The sequence below is a fragment of the Sinohyriopsis cumingii genome, chromosome 16 (genome assembly GCF_028554795.1).
Source record: "Sinohyriopsis cumingii isolate HCF-2022 chromosome 16, ASM2855479v2, whole genome shotgun sequence".
Classification (NCBI taxonomy): Eukaryota; Metazoa; Mollusca; class Bivalvia; order Unionida; family Unionidae; genus Sinohyriopsis; species Sinohyriopsis cumingii.
Window position 1 is genome coordinate 42,110,802 of NC_142976.1, and position 21,780 is coordinate 42,132,581.

The 21,780-nt window shown below is 34.4% G+C and overlaps 1 protein-coding gene across 1 annotated transcript in view; it reads left to right on the forward strand.

Annotated features, from left to right (window-relative positions):
- The window catches only part of LOC149780300 (bactericidal permeability-increasing protein-like), a 61,400-nt gene that overhangs the window by 30,115 nt on the left and 9,505 nt on the right, over positions 1 to 21,780 (forward strand). The window contains exons 5-10 of the mRNA XM_089937131.1: positions 3,153 to 3,307; positions 4,274 to 4,337; positions 6,467 to 6,558; positions 10,153 to 10,329; positions 14,083 to 14,157; positions 14,564 to 14,731. Coding sequence (XP_089793257.1) covers positions 3,153 to 3,307; positions 4,274 to 4,337; positions 6,467 to 6,558; positions 10,153 to 10,329; positions 14,083 to 14,157; positions 14,564 to 14,731 — 731 coding nt within the window. The remainder of the gene's footprint in view (positions 1 to 3,152; positions 3,308 to 4,273; positions 4,338 to 6,466; positions 6,559 to 10,152; positions 10,330 to 14,082; positions 14,158 to 14,563; positions 14,732 to 21,780) is intronic.

Sequence of the window (21,780 nt, forward strand, 5' to 3'; positions counted from 1 at the left end):
TGGCGTATCATTTTTCCACGGGAATTAATATGGCAGAAATATTAACAAGTCCATTTTGATTTTAGATCTTTATGAAGGCGTAGTAGTTAACAGAGCAAGGCATGTCGACAAGAGTTATACCGAAATCGACAAGAGTCAGTATAATTAGGTACTGGCGTATCATTTTTCCACGGGAATTAATATGGCAGAAATATTAACAAGTCCATTTTGATTTTAGATCTTTATGAAGGCAGTCTGTCAACTGGAATGATAATATGGTAGTGTCTAAAAGCATATCAACCAGGAAGATAATATAAATTTGGCCACCAGGTTAAAACAGGCAAGTGACCTCTTAAGACGGATTCGTGCGACGTTATGGAGACGCCCGCTTTTGTTTGTATTTATACGAACGGAAATAAACCATTAAAATATCACGTTATCTTGCTTTTATTCAAGTTAAAAGCAATAGATTCTTGCACAAGGTTGTCGTCATATAAATTAAAAGTTGTATTAAAAATATTAAACAGAACATGATATGTACCATGGTCGGACCATGATTTAAAAAAGAAATCTAATTGTAGATGTGATGGGGGAGATACTTGGCAGACATTGTACAGCGGGTCAAAAGTCATCCTTCTTTAACAAATGATTCATATTTATCTCGCCCCTCCGCTACCCCCGGTGTTCGAGTTTAAAGCGCTCGCTTTTATCGACCACTGCTGTCTCACCTCTACCCGCGTGGGTTCCAATCTCGGGTTCGGCCAATGTGGGTGTGTGAGAAAGCTGCTAGCAGTTTCTTGTGGATCGGTGGTTCTTGCCAGGCTCTTCTTCTTCCACCAGTTATACCGGCCATGTATAGCCTATTCTACATTAAGAAATGGTGTAAAACCCAAAATTAAATATTTACCTCCACTTCCAAGATGCGTGGCGACACTGTTATACACACCTTTTCGTCTTGTATAAATAAGTTCGCGTTTGATGATAGCGAATTATATACTAAATTTTTATAACGTAACAATTAGTTTTACTGAATAACTTTGATCATTTCATTTTTTCCCCTTAAAATTGATTCAAAATAGAGTACTGACTGTATTTTCAATGTAATTTTTTACCGCCGTTTTTACGGAAAAAAATATTGTTAAACATCATTTCTGATTTATGTATATTTTTAAACACAATAACACTAGTGTCAAAGCCCGGCGAAGGCAAGACATTGTGATTCATGGATTTTATTTAACTATACTAAACGTTTTTGCTATCTCTTCATGGATTTTCGTTAAGTTTTGCATTTAGTTCAGTTTCTCTTGACACTTGTATTTACATTCATGTATTTTGATGGTTGTATTAATTTACTCATCATAGGCTGTAGTTCACAGTGACCTACATTCATGTATTTTGATGGGTGTATTAATTTACTCATCATAGGCAGTAGTTCACAGTGACCTACATTCATGTATTTTGATGGGTGTATTAATTTACTCATCATAGACAGTAGTTCACAGTGACCTACATTTCAAGCTCCAGCATTTATGAAAATATTTTACATTTTACATTATTCAGCTCCAGTACCTACTTTGAAGGTCTGTCACCTACTGTTCTTGCCATAGGACATATGCATTAGTTTTGGATTGTGCCATGGCATGAACAGGAAAATGTGTACTCATTTTGTTTTTTTTATTTTATTTTTTTAATATTATTTTTTTGGAGGGGATGGTACTTTTGTTAGCTATACTGGTCCGTTAGCAGAAGTTTTTTGTCGCCACTGTTCCTACTTGGAGGAATGTTTTGGACCTTTAAATACCGATTCATCCCACAGTCCAGTTGACCCTCAATGAAAAATGGTGTTGCTCAAACATTCAGTATGGCCACTACATCAGCCATCTTGAACATCTTTTTGTTGCTACTGCTCCTGAACGGAAGGGCATATTGACATGGGATTTTGACCAGAAGACTTCTTGTGATGTCTAGATGGGCCGACATGAAATTGGCTCTGTACGATTATCCAATATGGCCACGACAATGGCCATCTTGAAAACATTGTTATTGCTACTCGACCTGAATGGGTGGTGACATCAATAAGATGGCCGCTACAATGACTAATTTGAAATTTTTTTAGCTCAAGAATATCAGAGATGGGCTTATTTTCATATCCTGAATATTCTTCTCGGACAGGCGAGGGTCGTTCCGTTTAAGGGCACATGTGTCGTAAAGTTCCCTTACTTTCGTCCCGACGACAGATTTATACTCTTTATCAGAAATGACATCATAGAACATATACTTTATGAGAATATCGTAACGGGGTAACGTGGGTTGGGGGCTGATCAAGTATTCAAGGGGTCTATCAGTTGAAGACCTGAAAGAGCTCATGGGGTGAGGCCACAGGGGCTCGTATCGTTGCTTAAAATTGTACCTGATCGCGCCCGCTTAATATGCAAGAACAAAGCGCTGAATGGAATACTGTTCTCTCATTGGTTAAAGGAAATGACGTCCTGCATTTATTTTATAACTTATTTTCAGTTGGCCAATGAGAAGGTAATAGTCCATTCAGGGCGTTGTTTTTGCATGTTAAGAGGGCGCGATCAGGTATATGTCGAGCGTACCGTTGGAAAATGATTTGACATTCATTAAAGGTATGATATTAAGTCAAACTTTTGATAGGGATACACAGTCGAATGCCAGAGTTAACGATCGGTACTAAATTTATCACACTACGCGAAGTGTGGCTTGAAATAACAGCGTTTATTCTTAAATGGGTCGCGTGAGAAAGGAGAGAAGTGTCGTCCCTTGTAGTTATTATATAGTAAATGTATGACATGTCAATTTTAAGCAATGATACGAGCCCCTGTGGGTGAAGCCGGCGAAAACTCCACATTTTAAGCATTTCCATATATGATTGTAATCATCTAACTATAAAGAACACTTACTTTAGGAAACGCTCCAGTTGTTTTGCGCTAATTTGTGTGTCGTAGGAGTGAGTGGCGCCGGCTGTACCCCTCCCCTTTCTACCAAGACATGAACCTGTACTCTGAAGTGTTTGTAACTAAATCCATGTCACTACAGTGCTAATGGGTTTATTTCCTTGCAGCAAAAAACAACAAAAAAAATAAAAAAACAACAAAACAATGGTGTTTGAGTAGGCACGGTAATAGATCATAAACTATTTCATTTTACAGGCGTTGATAGTGGCGGGCGTCCATCAGTTGCAGCGTCGGGCTGTAACTGTGACATCTCTAGTGTCGACATTACATTCCATGGGGGTATGGCGTGGCTGTACAACTTATTCACAAGTCTAATAGATCCATCAGTCAGGGATAGCCTCAAGGGAACGGTAACTACAGCCATGATTTCCCGTTAGACCTTTGACTGTTTGTTTATTATAATTCATTCTTTAGTGAGATTTGTTTGAATGGATAAAAGTAAAAATATATCACTTACTTTTTAGATTTTCAAAGATTTGTTTAATTTATGATTTTTCACGACTACAATATCTGGCAATTTTTCCACAGGACATATAAGATCTGAGCCAATCGAATGTTTTTACAAAGCATGGGAGTACTCCAACCCATATGCAAACTCTTGAATTTACCCGGAACTGATTGTACGATTTCTGTCTTTTCAAGAATTTTGTTGAACAAAATAATACTAGTGTGCCACCACATTTGGATGAAGGTAACAAAGGAAAAAATACCGTGAAACAATTATTTTTATGGCACATTAAATCAACAGATTTGGACACAGAAAGCATCCTATTAATCCACATTTCTTAGTTAAGAGCTCCTGCATTATGTCTTTCATCTGTGTGATCTCAAGCCCACTTAGGCCTCTGTACATATATATGGGTCAACCTGTCACCTTTAAGTCTGCAATTAATAGTGAACTCACAATGATGCTTCCAGTGTTTTTTCCCGTGGTTTTTGTTGTGTTTTTTGTTGTGTGCTCTCGTTTGGCCTAATTTGCAGTAGTTGAAGCTGTGTCCATTTCATCAATAAGAGAAGACATGTCTTTAAGTGAAATATTTTTCCTTTGAAATAGTTGCTTCCGAATAGTTTCAAAACCTTACATTCGGTATGAGATATTCCAGTCACATGAGAGCTATACATCGACACAAATTTATTTAAAATCATTACTATTGGAAATGTCAGCCTTAGTTTGTTAGCAGAAGAAGTAATTTCATTTGCAGTGAAAACGAAATTCGTTTCCAAGAAAAGCGACGTAGATAGCAAATAAGACTTGATTTGCCTTTGTAAAGATTCATTAGAATTAAATTAACACAGTGACTTTCACAATTTTATAGGTGTGTAGCAGCGTCACAAGTCTGATTAATGATAATGGAGAAAAGGAACTGGCATCTTTACCAGGTTAGTCAATTTAGAAATTCTTATAATGTTGACTACTTCTAGTCCATTTCAATATGATCATTGTTTGAATGTTAAAAATTAGGTTTTCTTCCTTGAAAAAGTATGCATTTGTCTATTGCCTGCCTAAATATTATATAATTTGTTAAGCACGCGTACAAAAAAGGTAATTCTGACATCATTTTGTTGAGACATCTTTAAGAAAAATATTACATTACAATATCCTTTAAAGATGACCAGGATCAGCAGATATTGCCTCTTTTGGTCCAGTTTAGAATAATCCTAGCTTTCGTTAAAATTAAAGGTTGATTTAAAACCAGAAACATATACTAAATTATTGTGTATGTAGTTTCAAGGTATTAAATGATCTTACTATTTCTCAATCTTGATGCAAACCGAAAGTTAAATATTTTTGTTATTTTTTTTTTTATCTGGTTGCAAAAAGAAATTGTTGAGGGTTTCTTTTGATTTGCAAAAATATTGTTGGTTTTGTTAAAATACTTTTTCTCATATATATATACTTCATGATGTCACAAAGTGACGTACAGCCAAACCATAATATATGAGGAATCCTAATTCATTTCAGTCTCTTTAGAGAATACTACTACCATTTTGTTGAATAGATGAAATACATTTTATCACTGTTTGATTGTCACTTCACTGCTGTTTTATTGAATAATTTATTATATTCATGATATAATAAATTACATTGTATATTTGTGCTCATTTTCAATAAATGTACAAAACTTGATAGATAATTTCTGAACCTTACTTGCCAAGGCTCAGAAAAGTTAAAAAAAGTAATGTTATAATTTATTTTAAAATTTGTACAATACTGCATATTTTAAAACATATTATTTAAATCATGCTTTTCAAATTGATGTTTTCATATTGGCCTTAATATTTTGTGCTCTAGTGGTAACAGGCCAGAAGAGCTCATATGATGGTCTGTTGTCCGTCATTCGTTTTCTCATGTTCCTCCATCTGTTAGCACAAGTTTGCTGTTGCTTTGCCTTCTAACTACACTGAAAATTACCATTAAACTTTTTCACATGTATAATTCCCAAAGACTAGTTGGTCTCAATGAAAATGGTGCTGATAAGTTATCCAATATGGATGCCACATCAGCCATCTTTAAACTTTTGCTCCTGAATGGATGGTCATATCAACATAGGGTTTTTAGGGTTTTTTGTCTAGTTGATCCTAAATGAAATGGGTCAATTAAAAATGCCCATTGAATAACATTTTACAAGGGGTGATACTACTCATGGGTCAATTAAAAATGCCCATTGAATAACATTTTACAAGGGCTGATACTACTCATGGGTCAATTAAAAATGCCCATGGAATAACATTTTACATGGGCTGATACTACTCATGGGTCAATTAAAAATGCCCATTGAATAACATTTTACAATGAGCTTGCGCAGCATTTCAAAACAAACATCACTACTTAAAGAATACTGCTTATATAATACTGAATTCAAGAGTATTATGAATTGTGATATACTGATAAATCAGGATTCACAAAGGGTTTATACCGGAAAGTATGTCATATACTCAGTCTTCAGAGCTCTGTCCACTTCCTTGTAAAAACAAAATCACCTATCCTCTATTAGAAAAATGTGCGCAACTTTTCTGCTATATTTCTTATATTATTGGGTGAAGAATAATCCTCTTAATTAAATGGTTGGTGTATCAGAGCTTCTGGAAATTAAATAATACGTACATGTGTTTAAAAAGTACACCAATTATTAATATAGAATTACTTATATATTAATCTTATTATAATCTGATAAACTTATCACATCAGTATTTGTACTTAATTGAAGCTAACTAATTGCTTCATGATTACCCCCCTTTTAAGCTAGTGTTGTAACATTTTTATGTGTACCTTTCAGTTAATGAAAATATTAATTTATATTTGCTAGATAATCATTCTTAATAAGCATTATTTTTAGATGCATATTTATATGCAGTGTTCCAATATGGAATCATAAGAGAACATGAAACTTTTATTACTGCTTGTCACCTTTATCTATCATCTGTCTCAACTTTTTAAAGTACCTGCATTTCTTTTTCATTTATTTCCATTTGTAAAATCTTATAATTATCTTTGTTTTTTGGTACAGTAACCATTGAAATTGCCAACATGTTTCTCTTGGACTATCGACTCATACAGACTCCCACCTTCACCACAACCTACTTGGAGACCTACCATAAGGTAAGTACAGAAAGAAATCTGGAATAGGCAAGGAATCAAAATAAACATGGTCAAAAGTTGTGTTTGGCTTTAATGATGGCACATAAAGTTGTCCTGGATTTTAAACGTGGTATATATCCAAGAAATCATATTGACACCTTCATATAGGAATATAACTCATAACAGCATTTTCTATTGTGATTGTAATTTACTCTTAAGGTTTTAAGGTAAGCTTTGGACTTGATATAAATTCATACTGAGAAACTAAGTTATTGGACTAGATTTAAATTCATCCTGAGAAACTTAGCTATTGGACTAGACCTAAATTCATCCTGAGAAACTAAGTTATTGGACTAGATATTAATTCATCCTGAGAAACGTAGCTATTGGATTAGACCTAAATTCATACTGAGAAACTAAGTTATTGGACTAGATATAAATTCATTCTGAGAAAATTAGCTATTGGACTAGATATAAATTCATTTTGAGAAAATTAGCTATTGGACTAGACCTAAATTCATACTGAGAAACTAAGCTATTGGACTAGATCTAATAATAATAATGACTTTATTTGAAGAGGGTAACACAATTAGCTAAGAGCTAATCTACCTTGAGGCCCTCATACAAAGGAATTAATATATTTTAGCTGCATCGATGAAGCCACTGAAATATTGGGTTTGGGAAAAGGAAATAGAGTGGGCATTTCTAATCTAAACTGGAATACTATTCCAGAGCAAAGTTCCAGAGTATTGGAAACTTTTTAAAAAAATAATTCCTTATTTGGTTTGGAAATTTTATACATTTTGATAGACATGGATCACAGGTGGGGAGTATTGCCAGGTAGCCTATACTGGAATAGTGAGTGTAAATATTCAGAAGCACTATTATTGGATATCCTGTGCATTAATTTGGCTTTTCTCAAACAGATTCGGTCTTTAATAGGTAATATTTTTAACTTACCAGCTAAATTTTCCTTGCTTTCTTTCTGGATTGATATTTGTTCAAATGCTCTTTTTTGAAGATGTGCCAGCTTTGTTATGTTTTTATCATTTGAATTACCACATACTTTATTACAGTAGTCTGAATAGGGTTGTATGTAACTGTTATACAATAGCTTTCTGTGCCTTTCAGGGAGAAAATGTCTTATCCTAATGAGAAGCCATAAACTTGAATGAACTTTTTTTACAGATATGTTTGATATGTTCAGTCCATATTAGGTTTTGTCTACTAAAACCCCAAGTAGTCTATCATGACAGACCATTTGCAAATTTGTATCCTTCCATGTCAGATGTAGTTCATCACTATCAAGATGTGTCCTTTTTTGCCATGTTGAGATAAGTAATATTTTAATTTTACCAGTATTTACCACCATGGCATTGCATGTGTACCCGTTGTCCAGTTTGTTTAGGGTATTCTGTAAAGAAATTTCGAGTTCATGCTTTGTGTTTTGGATGTCTGACAATGTTGTGTCATCAGCACAGAAATCTGTAGATGATATTGAGTCCCTTAGTAAAAGTGGTAGTTCATTAATAAATAGTAATGGACCTAGAATTGAGCCATACCTAATTGTTCCAGGTTCAGACAGAACATTATTTATATAAACACGTTGTGTTCTTTCACTTAAGTACGAAGTAAATCACATAACTGTTTTTATCACATTGGTAGATTTTCAGTTTCTCTAAAAGGATGTCATGATCCACCATGTCAAAAGCTTTCCTGAAACCTACAAATTAATACAGATTTTTTATCTACCTTGGTCAAGTGCTTGAAGTCATTTATCAGGGAGATCAAAGCAGTCTCACATGAATGTTTCTGTCTAAAGCCTGATTGATTAGGGTGTAACAGCAAGTGTTTAGTTAAATATGACATGAATGAGTCATGGACATGTTTTTCAATCAATTTTGACAAGTTTGGTAGTATTGAGATTGGCACGTAGTTATCAGCATCATCCTTAGAACCAGATTTTTTAATAGGAGTTACTTTTGCAGTTTTCCATATTTTGGGGACAGATGTGGTTGCAATACATAAACTAATTATGAATGTTAAGCTATTGAAAATAGCAGAGACAGAAGATTTAATGAGTTGTGGACCAATCTGATCAAGATCTGTAGCTTTCTTGGTATCAAGTTCATTGAGACATTTTTTTAACATGGTGGAATAGAGAAACATACCTCCTTATAGATTTTGTTGCTACATAAATTTTTCAGTTCATTAAAGTTGTTTTCTATCACTGGTTCTTTTAATTTTGTGGCAGTGTTAGTGAAAAAGATCATTTAAAACATTTGCAGTGTTAGTGCAATCAGTGACTATGGTGTCATTTACCAGAAGTGATTGAATTTTATTTGTCTGATCTTTGTGTGTTCCTCCAGTGAGTTCATTGAAGGCTTTCCAAATGGAGTTTGTGTTGCTCTTTTTGTTTTCAAGCAATGACTGACAATAAGTTTTTTTTATAGCTTTTTTAATCATACTTGTTATTTTATTTCTCCATATTTTATATTGTACATGGTTTCCCTTAGCCTTGAATTGGTCTCATGTTTTCATAGCATCCAGGATTTCAGTAGTAAGCCAATTAGGTTGGATTTCAATCTTTACTTGATGTCCTTCAGGTAGTGCATGCTTAGAGACTACATCCAGAAATAAGTCAGTCCACACCCACAGATCTTTATCTATGTCATCCAAATTTTGGATCATATTTCCATGGAACTTTATATAGATCATTGAGAAATTCATTCTGAGAAATTCAAACTGTTGGACTGGATCTAAATTCATTCTGAGAAACTAAGCTTCTGGACTAGATCTAAATTCATTCTGAGAAACAAAGCTTCTGGACTAGATCTAAATTCATTCTGAGAAATTCAAACTGTTGGACTTGATCTAAATTCATTCTGAGAAACTCAAACTGTTGGACTAGATCTAAATTCATTCTGAGAAATTCAAACTGTTGGACTAGATCTAAATTCATTCTGAGAAACTAAGCTTCTGGACTAGATCTAAATTCATTCTGAGAAATTCAAACTGTTGGACTGGATCTAAATTCATTCTGAGAAATTCAAACTGTTGGACTAGATCTAAATTCATTCTGAGAAATTCAAACTGTTGGACTAGATCTAAATTCATTCTGAGAAACTAAGCTTCTGGACTGGATCTAAATTCATTCTGAGAAATTCAAACTGTTGGACTGGATCTAAATTCATTCTGAGAAATTCAAACTGTTGGACTAGATCTAAATTCATTCTGAGAAACTAAGCTTCAGGACTAGATCTAAATTTATACCAATAACCTAGGCACCTAAGGAAAATTATATTGTAAAATCAGAAATCTGGAGCATAACTAGTTTCTGTCTTTTAAATTAATTGGAATGTTTGCTAAGCTTATTGTTTACCTTTAAATTATATTTTGTGAACATGTCTCTAAAGTTCCAGTGTTGTTAATAATAGTCATTAAAATAAATGAAAACCTACATGAGGTAAGTCCACATTAGACAGATAAATTAAAATGAGTGACTCACAACACCATTTTACAGCTGGAATTTAAAAAAATCTTCTATATGGTATGTTAGAAAAATCAACATAAATTTGCAAGGTAGTGTTTTGCCATTTATCATCTGTATTTTAGGGTGAGATATTCTGGTTAAACAACATAACTGAGGCACCCTTCCAGCCTGCAGTGATGGCAGACACAGCAGGAAATGACAAGATGATGTACCTTTGGTTATCTGACTACATCTTCAATACAATGGGATTGGTGGCACAGCAACATAATGTTCTGAATTACAACCTTACAGCGCAGGATGTAAGCTTATATGCATGCATGCTCTAATCCATGCATACCCACACCAATACAATTTTTTATTTCTTACTTTCTAAGAGACCCCATCAATTTCTATTTGTTTCCCTTCTTAGATCATGCACTCAGTTGCTTAAGACAAGAGAATGCTACTGCTGATTCATTTGGATGACTTGGTGCTAACTGTATATTTTGATCATTGTCTTTTTTCTGTGATATACTAATGCTTGCACTATGATATATGATGGCTGATATTGCTTCTGTGAAATAAGAACTCTGTTTCTGTATTGCTGGTTTATCCAGTATTTAGCTCATTATTGTACTAATGCTGTGATTCATGTGCCTACCATTTATGTGAAGGATCTCGGGATTTGTATATTGCTATCGTTTTGGATCTAATGTGTTATATATATATATATATATATATATATATATATATATATATATATATATATATATATACACCCCACCTTCATTTGGCCAGTATGGGTATGTGAGAAACCATGCCAGTAGCTTCCCATGGATCAGTGGTTAAAGGGATTTCCCTGGGGTTTTCTTCTGGTCGCAATGTATAGCCTATCCTGTGCTGAGATGTGGCATTAAACCAAAAACAACAACAACATATATATATATATATATATATATATATATATATATATATATATATATATATATACACACACACATGCACTTTCTGCTTCTACCCCACAGTTGCATTAGGGGTTGTCTATTACATTATTTGTTGTACTTATCTTTGTTGAGGTTGCTTCATTGGTTTCTGAGCCTAGTATAATAGAGCACCTGCGATCACCAGAAAGATAATGTGAATGAGCTCTATTGTTTAAGTGAGGTAATATACATTTATCAATTTTAAGAAATTGCTTTCTGATTTGACATAATCAGGTAGGATATTCCATTTGAAAATAAAAAAGTTAAGAAAAGATTTTTAGTTATTTCAAATCCAGTATTTAATGTAATGAAATTTTGTTGATTATGCAAATTGTATTTTGCTGTTTCTTCCACCAAAGGAGGAAGCAGTTCATTTAAATAACTCAGTGAAACATTATAAATAATTCAGTGACAAGTGCAGAGTTTGTGAGATTGTCTTCTTTCTGAGAGCAGTGACCAGCTGCATTGCTCATAAAAATCATGTGTTGGCAGATCTGGTGAGACCTGTGACTCTCCTACCAGCATCTAACTGAAATATCTCTGAGACTCTTTTGAACATCCATCCCAAACAATGTCTGCGTATTCTAATGTAGACCTTATATGTGATAAATAAATTGATATTTGTAAATAAGTTCATTTTCATGTACACAATTGCATACATGTTTGAAAATGACCATTTCCGTGATTTTGCCTACATGGCCAAGTAAAGAAATGGGTCTGTAATTGATGGGATCAATTTTTCTGGCTTTCTTATGTTTTGGTAATTGCCACTCTTTCCAGAGAGAAGGAAATTTTTCTCATTAACAGATCTGTTGAATAAAATACCTAAAGATCTTATAAGTGCTGGTGCTGTATCCTTTAGAAGATTGTTACGTATCTTATCAGAGCCACAAACTTTTTTCAGGAGAATTGTTATTTTAACATGTAGAATTTCCAGTTCGCTTATTACAATGCTGGTCAGTTTGTCCATTGTGCAATGGGGTAATTTTGGAAGACCTACGCTGGCATCATTTAGTTTTGAGACAGATGTGAAAAACTAATTTGAACACTTTGCCTTCTATAAATTATTTTGTAAAGATATTTTCTCTGACAAAATGTGACAAATATCCTACATTGGAGCTTGTATATGGTGTAGGAATATATACATGCTGATAACATTTAAGATCATTCCCAAAAATATTATATATGTGCATTTTAGGGGGAAATTTTTAATTAATTAAATTTTTGCTTTTAATTTTTTTTTAACTACGTGTCAGTCAAGCCCCCCCCCCCCCCCCCAATCTTTTGAGTTGTCCAAATTTTCATAACATTTGTTTTGACTTTTTACTTTATTTGAAAAAAAATTGTATTTAGCCCATCTCTTGGGTTGTTTGTTCTGATTGAATTCTGTATTTTTTGTAGAACACTATCATACCAAGCTTTATTGGAAGGTCAAAAATGGTAGCCTTGAAGGGATGCTTTGCTCTACCATATCTAATAAGGTGGATCATAAAGATTTATTATGTCATTGAAATTGGAGCATTGTATCCAGTCCAAGTTTATTGTTAAAGTAGTAAACGTCTAAATTTCCACATATTTTTAAAGCCACACCTTCAGTCTAAAACATGAATTTGATTCACAATATAATTTGGTTTTTAAATAAGTTGTCCAGTGGTCAATTATTGACATATCAGTTCAAATAACTCCTGGATTAAGAATTTTTTTATTAGGTGATAGAATAACATGTTTTAGTAATGATGTTGAATCTCTGATAGTTTCACTTGTCAAATTTTTTGACTTGTTTAGTACACTACTGGCACCAAGGGTTTTTGGATTGGAGTTCAGTCATCCTTTAGGTCACCAAAAATCATTAAGTTTTCAGAAATACTGAGGACTCATTCATGCAAATATTGAAGGAATCCCAGAAAGAATCTCATTCTAGTGGGTATCGATACACAACTACTAGCAAACAGCATATATTATTTTTTAAAAATCAAAGTATTTCATTATTTTATTCCGATAGCTCTGTTTCATGTTTGAACGCTAGATATTCTTAATATATAAATCATAGCTCTGCCCCCATGATTAGTTCTTTGATGTCTTATGGGTTTGTGGTATCCATCTAATTTAATATCCTTAAATTAATTAATAGAGTTATTAATTAATATTAATTAATTAATTAATAGAGTAGTCTAGAGGATTCTGTTAGATCCGTTATATCAAAGCCATCAGAAAGAAATTCAAGCTTGTTTCAGATAGATCCAATGTTTCAGTGAACAAAGGAAATTGTGTCACCTGTTTTTGCTGAGAAAAATGAATTTAAGCTGAATCCAATGTAAATTAATGCGATAGACCAGAATTCCATTAAATCTCACCTCCTAGTAACCAGATTGAAATAAGCCAATGGAGAAAAATAATGTAACATATCAGTAGTGTACAGTGTATAAACAATCCTTCAAAGTTACAAAAATGATCTAAAAGAGAACATATGACTTAGGTCTGAGAAAGTATTTAAAAAAAACGTATTGCCAGGAATTTGTAGAATGAATTTCATAAATGTTACAGTGATAGCTTTACCTCTTTGGAATACTACAAGATTTGCAAATATAGCATCGTCATGTAGTAATATTTTCTGTATTGGTGCACATCTAGCTTTAACAAGAAAAAGCCCTATATGCGTTCTGTATAAAACAATAGTGCTATCCATATGGCTGTATGACTGAAGATAGTGAAGTAAAAAATGCATATGGCTTCTTTTCATTTTCTGCCTGTTTGAGTTTGGCTTTGTCAGATGGACTTGCCTTGGTATAAAAAAATGCAAAAGTAAACAATAGAAGTAAAGTTCGTAAAACACAATAAACAAAGACACACAAATTGACAACAATAATTTCTTTAATGATTGGTTTACTTTTATGTCAAGCCATTAAAATATTATGCATACCGATTTGGAAGCCTAGAACTGCACCCTATAAAATGATAGGTCCTGATAGGGAAGGGCTTTCTTTTAATTAATTTGTTCATTGCCAAGTTACTCAGTTCATTCAGGAAAAGTTAAATAAAATAATAATCTTACTTTAATTAAGGAGTAAGCCAGATAATTTTTTTCTTCAGCTGCCTCCAGATCAGCGGGGAATCCTGAACACAACTTGCACCTCTGCAGAATGCCTTGGCATATTGGTACCACAGGTAAGAATTTATTGACCACATATATGTTGATCCATAATTTTAAAAAGAAAAGATTGTTAATACCTGTGTTTAACTTGTATTCAGAGAAGTAGGTTTTGAAATGAGAACAGTCAGGATAATTAGCTCTGATCTTTATACCATGTTATACTTGCTATTTTATTTCATTATTAGTATTAATTTACTTTCACCACACAATATATATCTGTAATCATAAGCCAGGTCCTTGACATTTGTATCCTAATGTCATTTGTTTCTTCTGATTGTATCTATCTTTTAGTTGTTAATCTGTTTTAATTATAAAATATCTTTTATTATTTTATATTTTATGATTTTTATTTTATTGTCATTTGACTCAGTGGCATACATATGCAAATTTCGTGACCTAGTTATGTTTTTACTTTCTTAGGTAGGAAAGCTATACCCGAACAGTAGCATAGAGCTTCACATGTTTAGTGGCATTTCACCAATGATGACCATAACTCCCAGCGATGTCAGTGCCAGCTGTAGTGGGAAGATTGTTTTCTATGCTAGACAGAAGAACAACAGCCTTCCGTACCTCTTTACGCTGATGGCGGTAAGCTATTGTTAGCAATGTTGGTCACAGACCAGAAGAGTTTATGGGGTTGTCTGTTGCCCTCCATTTATCTGTCCATTATCACAAGTTTGTTATTGCTTCTTCTCATAAACTATTTGGAGGACTGTCGTGAAATTTTACACACACATTCATTTCCTGGTCTAGTTGGTCCTGTATGAAAGAGGTGTTGCTTGGATATCCAGTATGTCTCCCACAGTGGCTATCTTAAAAATCACTAGTCCTAGATGGCTGACCATATCATCCTGGTGCTTTCACCAAAAAAACTCTAATGATGTCTTGTTGGTACTAAATAGAATGGTGCCAGTCTGATGTTGAATATGGTCACCATGTCATCCATCTTGTTATCATTGCTACCACAAAACAGAAAGTCACGTCAGCATGGGGTTCCCACTGGAACACTTGTTATGATCCGTTGTTGGTCTTAAATGAAAATAGTGCCAAGTTGACATCCAATATGTTCACCATAGCAGCTAATTTCAAAATCATGTTGTTGCTGAAGAATATGTCAGATGGTTTCAACACTATTCAATTAAAAGGAAGAAATGGTCTTATCTTGAATTCCGGCTAGCGTGGGTATGTGGGAAAGCCTGCCAGTAGCTTCTCATGGGTCAGTGGATCTTTCCAGGGTTCTTCCTCCACCAGTTATACTGGCCGCCATGTGTAGCCTATATTGTGCTAAAAAATGACGTTAAACCCTACAACAACAACAATAACAACAATTATCTTGAATTCCTGGAAACTCTTTTCAGCCAGTAGAACATCATTCCCTTCTTGTTTTTTGTTTTTATTGCTTATATTTTTTTTCTTTTTTGTTTAGGAGAGGTGTTTATGATAGGTGAATCTCTTTGTCAAAGTGAATTTGATAGTTTTGTTATGACATACTATGCAGATGTTCTATTTGTAAGTAAAGCATACATCTTATCCCAAATTACATATTATCTTTTCCATAACGTCCTTTGCATTAAGATGTATTTTAGACATGGCTGTCAAAGGGTTTTTTTATTTTAAGAAAAATCAAATGCATTTTCATTCAGAGTAATGTGATGAGAATTATTTGATATTGTCTGCAAGCAGTGCCTCAACCCGACTGCCTTTAGAGGTACAAGTATTCCCTGCGGCAGATCAGAATAGATTTTGTTTAAAATTTATATCTTTCCATTTTGTTTTGAACTCCATTTCTTACATTCTGCTTTTCACAAAGAAAGAAGCAAAAATAGATATTCACACATGCACATATATTTACCTTTTCAAAATTGGATTTCTGAGTCAGAAATTTAAGTCAAACCTTCAAATGACAAGTGGCTGACCACTACATGTTTACCCTCCCTGGAAAAATGTTTGCAGGCACTCTTGCTTGAAGTCCCATATTTACATTTGTAAAGTCCAGTGTTTACATATTTTCTTTAATGTTACAAATCTTGGACATACGTTGCTGTATTCAGATTAAAATTTAAGGTAATATTATTATAGGTCTCAAGTCTTCCATACCCTGATATGCCGGGATTCCAATTGTCTTGCCTGCATCATTCTAACACAGTTCTCTAGTGAGACTCAGCATTCTGAGGAACACTTGCATTTCCGGTTATACATTCAGTGGCCAGATTTTTGGTCATCAGAATTCACAGACATCACTCTTTGAAATGCCAAATTTCCTAAATTACTAGTAAGGTTTTGATATAGGGTTCAGTGAGTTACATGGTGATTACTGTTAGTGTTCTGATCACCAAATAAAGGCTCCATTTGTACCACAGTAATTACAATCAAACTATAAACAAGCTATAAATTTTGAATTAAATTACAACCTCCCCCAAAAAATGTTCTTCATATTTTGGGTTCATTTTCTACACTGACAGTCTTTTCAACCTTTAAATTTGATATCTGTTCATATCCCAAATCTTACACAACACAATTTGCTGACTAAATTTGGATAAAGTATTCTGTATTGTTGATTGACATTATCCACCTATCACTCGTTCCTGAGTGGAAGATTCTAGATGTTATATACATCAGTATGTAAAAAATATATATATATCGCTATGTTATTTATATGTCAGTATATTATACATACTTGGTAAATATGTTGAGTGAAAATGCTACAAATAAGTTTCAGAATCAAACCAATCATCGATGAGTGTAAACCCTCATGCATAGATATCACAGAGATGAGGTTGGCAACCCTCATGCATAGAATATCACAGAAATGAGGTAGGCAAACCTCATGCATAGGATATCACAGAGATGAGGATGGAAACCCTCATGCAGAGCACATCAGAAAGATGAAGTAACATAGTTCTGCTATATACAGGACACAGATACCTTGTCCATGCATATCTCCAGAAGACTGAACTATGATTAGAGTGCATACCTTGTCAGCCTCCGCTGACAATATTTGACTGACACATATTCCTTGCCAATGCATACTTCCTGACAGGTGAGTCTTGATTAGAGTGCATAGCTTGTCAGCCTCCACTGATAATATATGACACATATTCCATGCCAATGCATACTTCCTGACCTGTGAGTCTTGATTAGAGTGCATACCTTGTCAGTCTCCACTGACAATATATGACACATATTCCATGCCAATGCATACTTCCTGATAGGTGAGTCTTGATTAGAGTGCATACCTTGTCAGTCCCCACTGACAATATATGACACATATTCCATGCCAGTGCATACTTCCTGACAGGTGAGTCTTGATTAGAGTGCATACCTTGTAAGTCTGTAACAACAATATGTGATACAGATACCTTGCCCATGCATACCTCCAGACGAGTAAACCATGGCTTGTGTGCATACCTTTTCTGTCTCTGGTGATAATATAGGACACAGTTACATTGCCCATACATGCATCCTGAAGAGTGAGCCTTGGATAGGGCGCATAACTTGTCATAATGACAATATATGACATGGATATTTGCCCATGCATACCTTTTGAAAGGTGAACCATGGCTAGGATGAATACCTTTTTAGTCTCCACAAACAATATAGGACACAGAGATCTTGTCCATACATACCTCCTGAAGGATGAACCAGGGTGCATTCCTTGTCAATTTCCAATAAGATTGAAACACAATACTGTTGAGTGTATCAACTTAGCCCCTGTGAGACAGACTGAAACCAATTGCTGTAGAGTTAGAGTGTATTGACTTCCATGCTGTGAGATAGAGACTGATTCAACACATTACTGTTGAGTTAGAGTGTATTGACTTCCATGCTGTGAGATAGAGACTGATTTAACACATTACTGTAGAGTTAGAGTGTATTGACTTCCACGCTGTGAGATAGAGACTGATTCAACACATTACTGTAGAGTTAGAGTGCATTGACTTCCACGCTGTGAGATAGAGACTGATTCAACACATTACTGTAGAGTTGGAGTGTATTGACTTCCATGCTGTGAGATACAAACTGAAACACATTACTGTAGAGTTAGAGTGTATTGACTTCCATTCTGTGTGACAGAGACTGAAACACACTACTGTTGAGTTAGAGTGTATTGACTTCCATGCTGTGTGACAGAGACTGAAACACATTACTGTAGAGTTAAAATGTATTGACTTCCATGCTGTGAGACAGAGACTGATTCAACACATTACTGTAGAGTTAAAGTGTATTGACTTCCACGCTGTGAGATAGAGACTGATTCAACACATTACTGTAGAGTTAGAGTGTATTGACTTCCACGCTGTGAGATAGAGACTGATTCAACACATTACTGTAGAGTTAGAGTGTATTGACTTCCACGCTGTGAGATAGAGACTGATTCAACACATTACTGTAGAGTTAGAGTGTATTGACTTCCACGCTGTGAGATAGAGACTGATTCAACACATTACTGTAGCGTTAGAGTGTATTGACTTCCATGCTGTGAGATACAACTGAAACACATTACTGTAGAGTTAGAGTGTATTGACTTCCATGCTGTGTGACAGAGACTGAAACACATTACTGTAGAGTTAGAGTGTATTGACTTTCATGCTGTGAGACAATGACTGAAACACATTACTGTAGAGTTAAAATGTATTGACTTCCATGCTGTGAGACAGAGACTGATTCAACACATTACTGTAGAGTTAAAGTGTATTGACTTCCACGCTGTGAGATAGAGACTGATTCAACACATTACTGTAGAGTTAGAGTGTATTGACTTCCACGCTGTGAGATAGAGACTGATTCAACACATTACTGTAGAGTTAGAGTGTATTGACTTCCATGCTGTGAGATAGAGACTGATTCAACACATTACTGTAGAGTTAGAGTGTATTGACTTCCACGCTGTGAGATAGAGACTGATTCAACACATTACTGTAGAGTTAGAGTGTATTGACTTCCATGCTGTGAGATACAAACTGAAACACATTGCTGTAGAGTTAGAGTGTATTGACTTCCATGCTGTGTGACAGAGACTGAAACACATTACTGTAGAGTTAGAGTGTATTGACTTCCATGCTGTGAGACAATGACTGAAACACATTACTGTAGCGTTAAAGTGTATTGACTTCCATGCTGTGAGACACAGACTGAAATACATTACTGTAGAGTTAGAGTGTATTGACTTCCATGCTGTGAGACAGAGATTGAAACACATTAGTGCATTGGCTTCCATGCTGTGTGACAGAGACTGAAACACATTAGTGTACTGACTTCCATGCTGTGTGACAGAGACTGAAACACATTACTGTAGAGTTAGAGTGTATTGACTTCCATGCTGTGTGACAGAGACTGAAACACATTACTGTAGAGTTAGAGTGTATTTACTTATATGCTGTGAGATAGAGACTGATTCAACACATTACTGTAGAGTTAGAGTGTATTGACTTCCATGCTGTGAGATAGAGACTGATTCAACACATTACTGTAGAGTTAGAGTGTATTGACTTCCATGCTGTGAGATAGAGACTGATTCAGCACATTACTGTAGAGTTAGAGTGTATTGACTTCCATGCTGTGTGACAGAGACTGAAACACATTACTGTAGAGTTAGAGTGTATTGACTTCCATGCTGTGTGACAGAGACTGAAACACATTACTGTAGAGTTAGAGTGTATTTACTTCTATGCTGTGAGATAGAGACTGATTCAACACATTACTGTAGAGTTAGAGTGTATTGACTTCCATGCTGTGTGACAGAGACTGAAACACATTAGTGTATTGACTTCCATTCTGTGTGACAGAGACTGAAACATATTACTGTAGAGTTAGAGTGTATTGACTTCCATGCTGTGTGACAGAGACTGAAACACATTACTGTAGAGTTAAAATGTATTGACTTCCATGCTGTGAGACAGAGACTGATTCAACACATTACTGTAGAGTTAAAGTGTATTGACTTCCACGCTGTGAGATAGAGACTGATTCAACACATTACTGTAGAGTTAGAGTGTATTGACTTCCACGCTGTGAGATAGAGACTGATTCAACACATTACTGTAGAGTTAGAGTGTATTGACTTTCATGCTGTGTGACAGAGACTGAAACACATTACTGTAGAGTTAGGGTGTATTGACTTTCATGCTGTGTGACAGAGATTTTATGATGACAAGAACTTAGTTAAAGAAACTTTATAATGATATAACATCTGAAATGATCTTGAACTTTTTAAAAGAATGAATTTGTATAATAAATGTTGTTATTCTTGGATGATTTTATGTTCTTTGTATTTTCAATATATATATATATATATATATATATATATATATATATATATATATATATGTATTTATATACATTTCAAAGTTTTACCTTTTATCTTTTATTTGTTATGCCTATATTAATTTTTACAATCTATACCTATATATTTTTTAAACTTAGCTTATTAATGGGACTATATAGCCATGAGTGTGTTGATTTGCCATTAAACTCTATACATGCAAACAATTTTCACATAGGTATGTTTACTGTATTGGTTATTGTCACATAATGCAGATTGGCTCTAAGACTTTGATTTGTCTATTCATGTTTGACCACTCAAGATATTATACATGGCAGTCTAACTACCCAGAATATACAAGACAGTATAACCACTCAGAATATATATGTAGTATAACCACACAGAATATACATTGTAATACAACCACTCACAATATTATACATGGCAGTATAACTACTCAGAATATACAAGACAGTATAACCACTCAGAATATACATTGTTATACAACCACTCACAGTATTATACATGGTATTATTATACGCACATTTTTTTCTCCATTGACTTTACACTGTCAGAAGTGTTTAATATTTTACGATATTGCACTTGCACGCAACTTCAGATTGAACTCATGTGTGCCCAATAGTGTATTAGGAACTACTTTGTAAACAAATCATGTACACTCTTGTAGTAGATGCTTTACATTTAGGTTGATTAAATTTGTTTCTGAATGAACTAAACGAGATGTTTCGTGGACTGCCACATACCAGCTGCTTTGGCACATTCAGCATTAACTTTTTTGATACAATGTTTTGGATTTAAGCTAGCCATACAGTAGATGCCAGACAGGGTCCTTACAAATAACATGCAAGTGACAAAGCATAAACTGCCTTCTTTAGCTAGTAATAAGAATGGCAGAAAATATAATTACAATTTTACATCCTGCATATCCTCAAAATGTACTTTCTTAGTTCTGCAAATCTGAATTACATGAGCCTTGTAATGGGTTCTCAAGCTTGATTTCAAAATTGTACTGTTATTTCAACTATATTCCAAGTGCAATTAAATCCTCCTTACTGCACTCAAAATATAATAAACATTAAATTCCATAGTGTCTTCTTGATATATGAAATTGAAAGATTTCATATTTTCTCCACATTCTTGACACTTGCAGATGTCAACACACTTTTCCCTCGCTGCTTCAATCCGATGTATTTCATGTATAAATCCAGTCCATAATCACAAAATTTTGTAGAATTAACAATAATACCAAAATCTATTTATTCCAGATCGAATGGAATATTTGTTGCAATGCGCATTCATTCACATTATGACTCCAAATTTCAATTTTAAGCAGATAAAAATGCCAGTTTCTTTC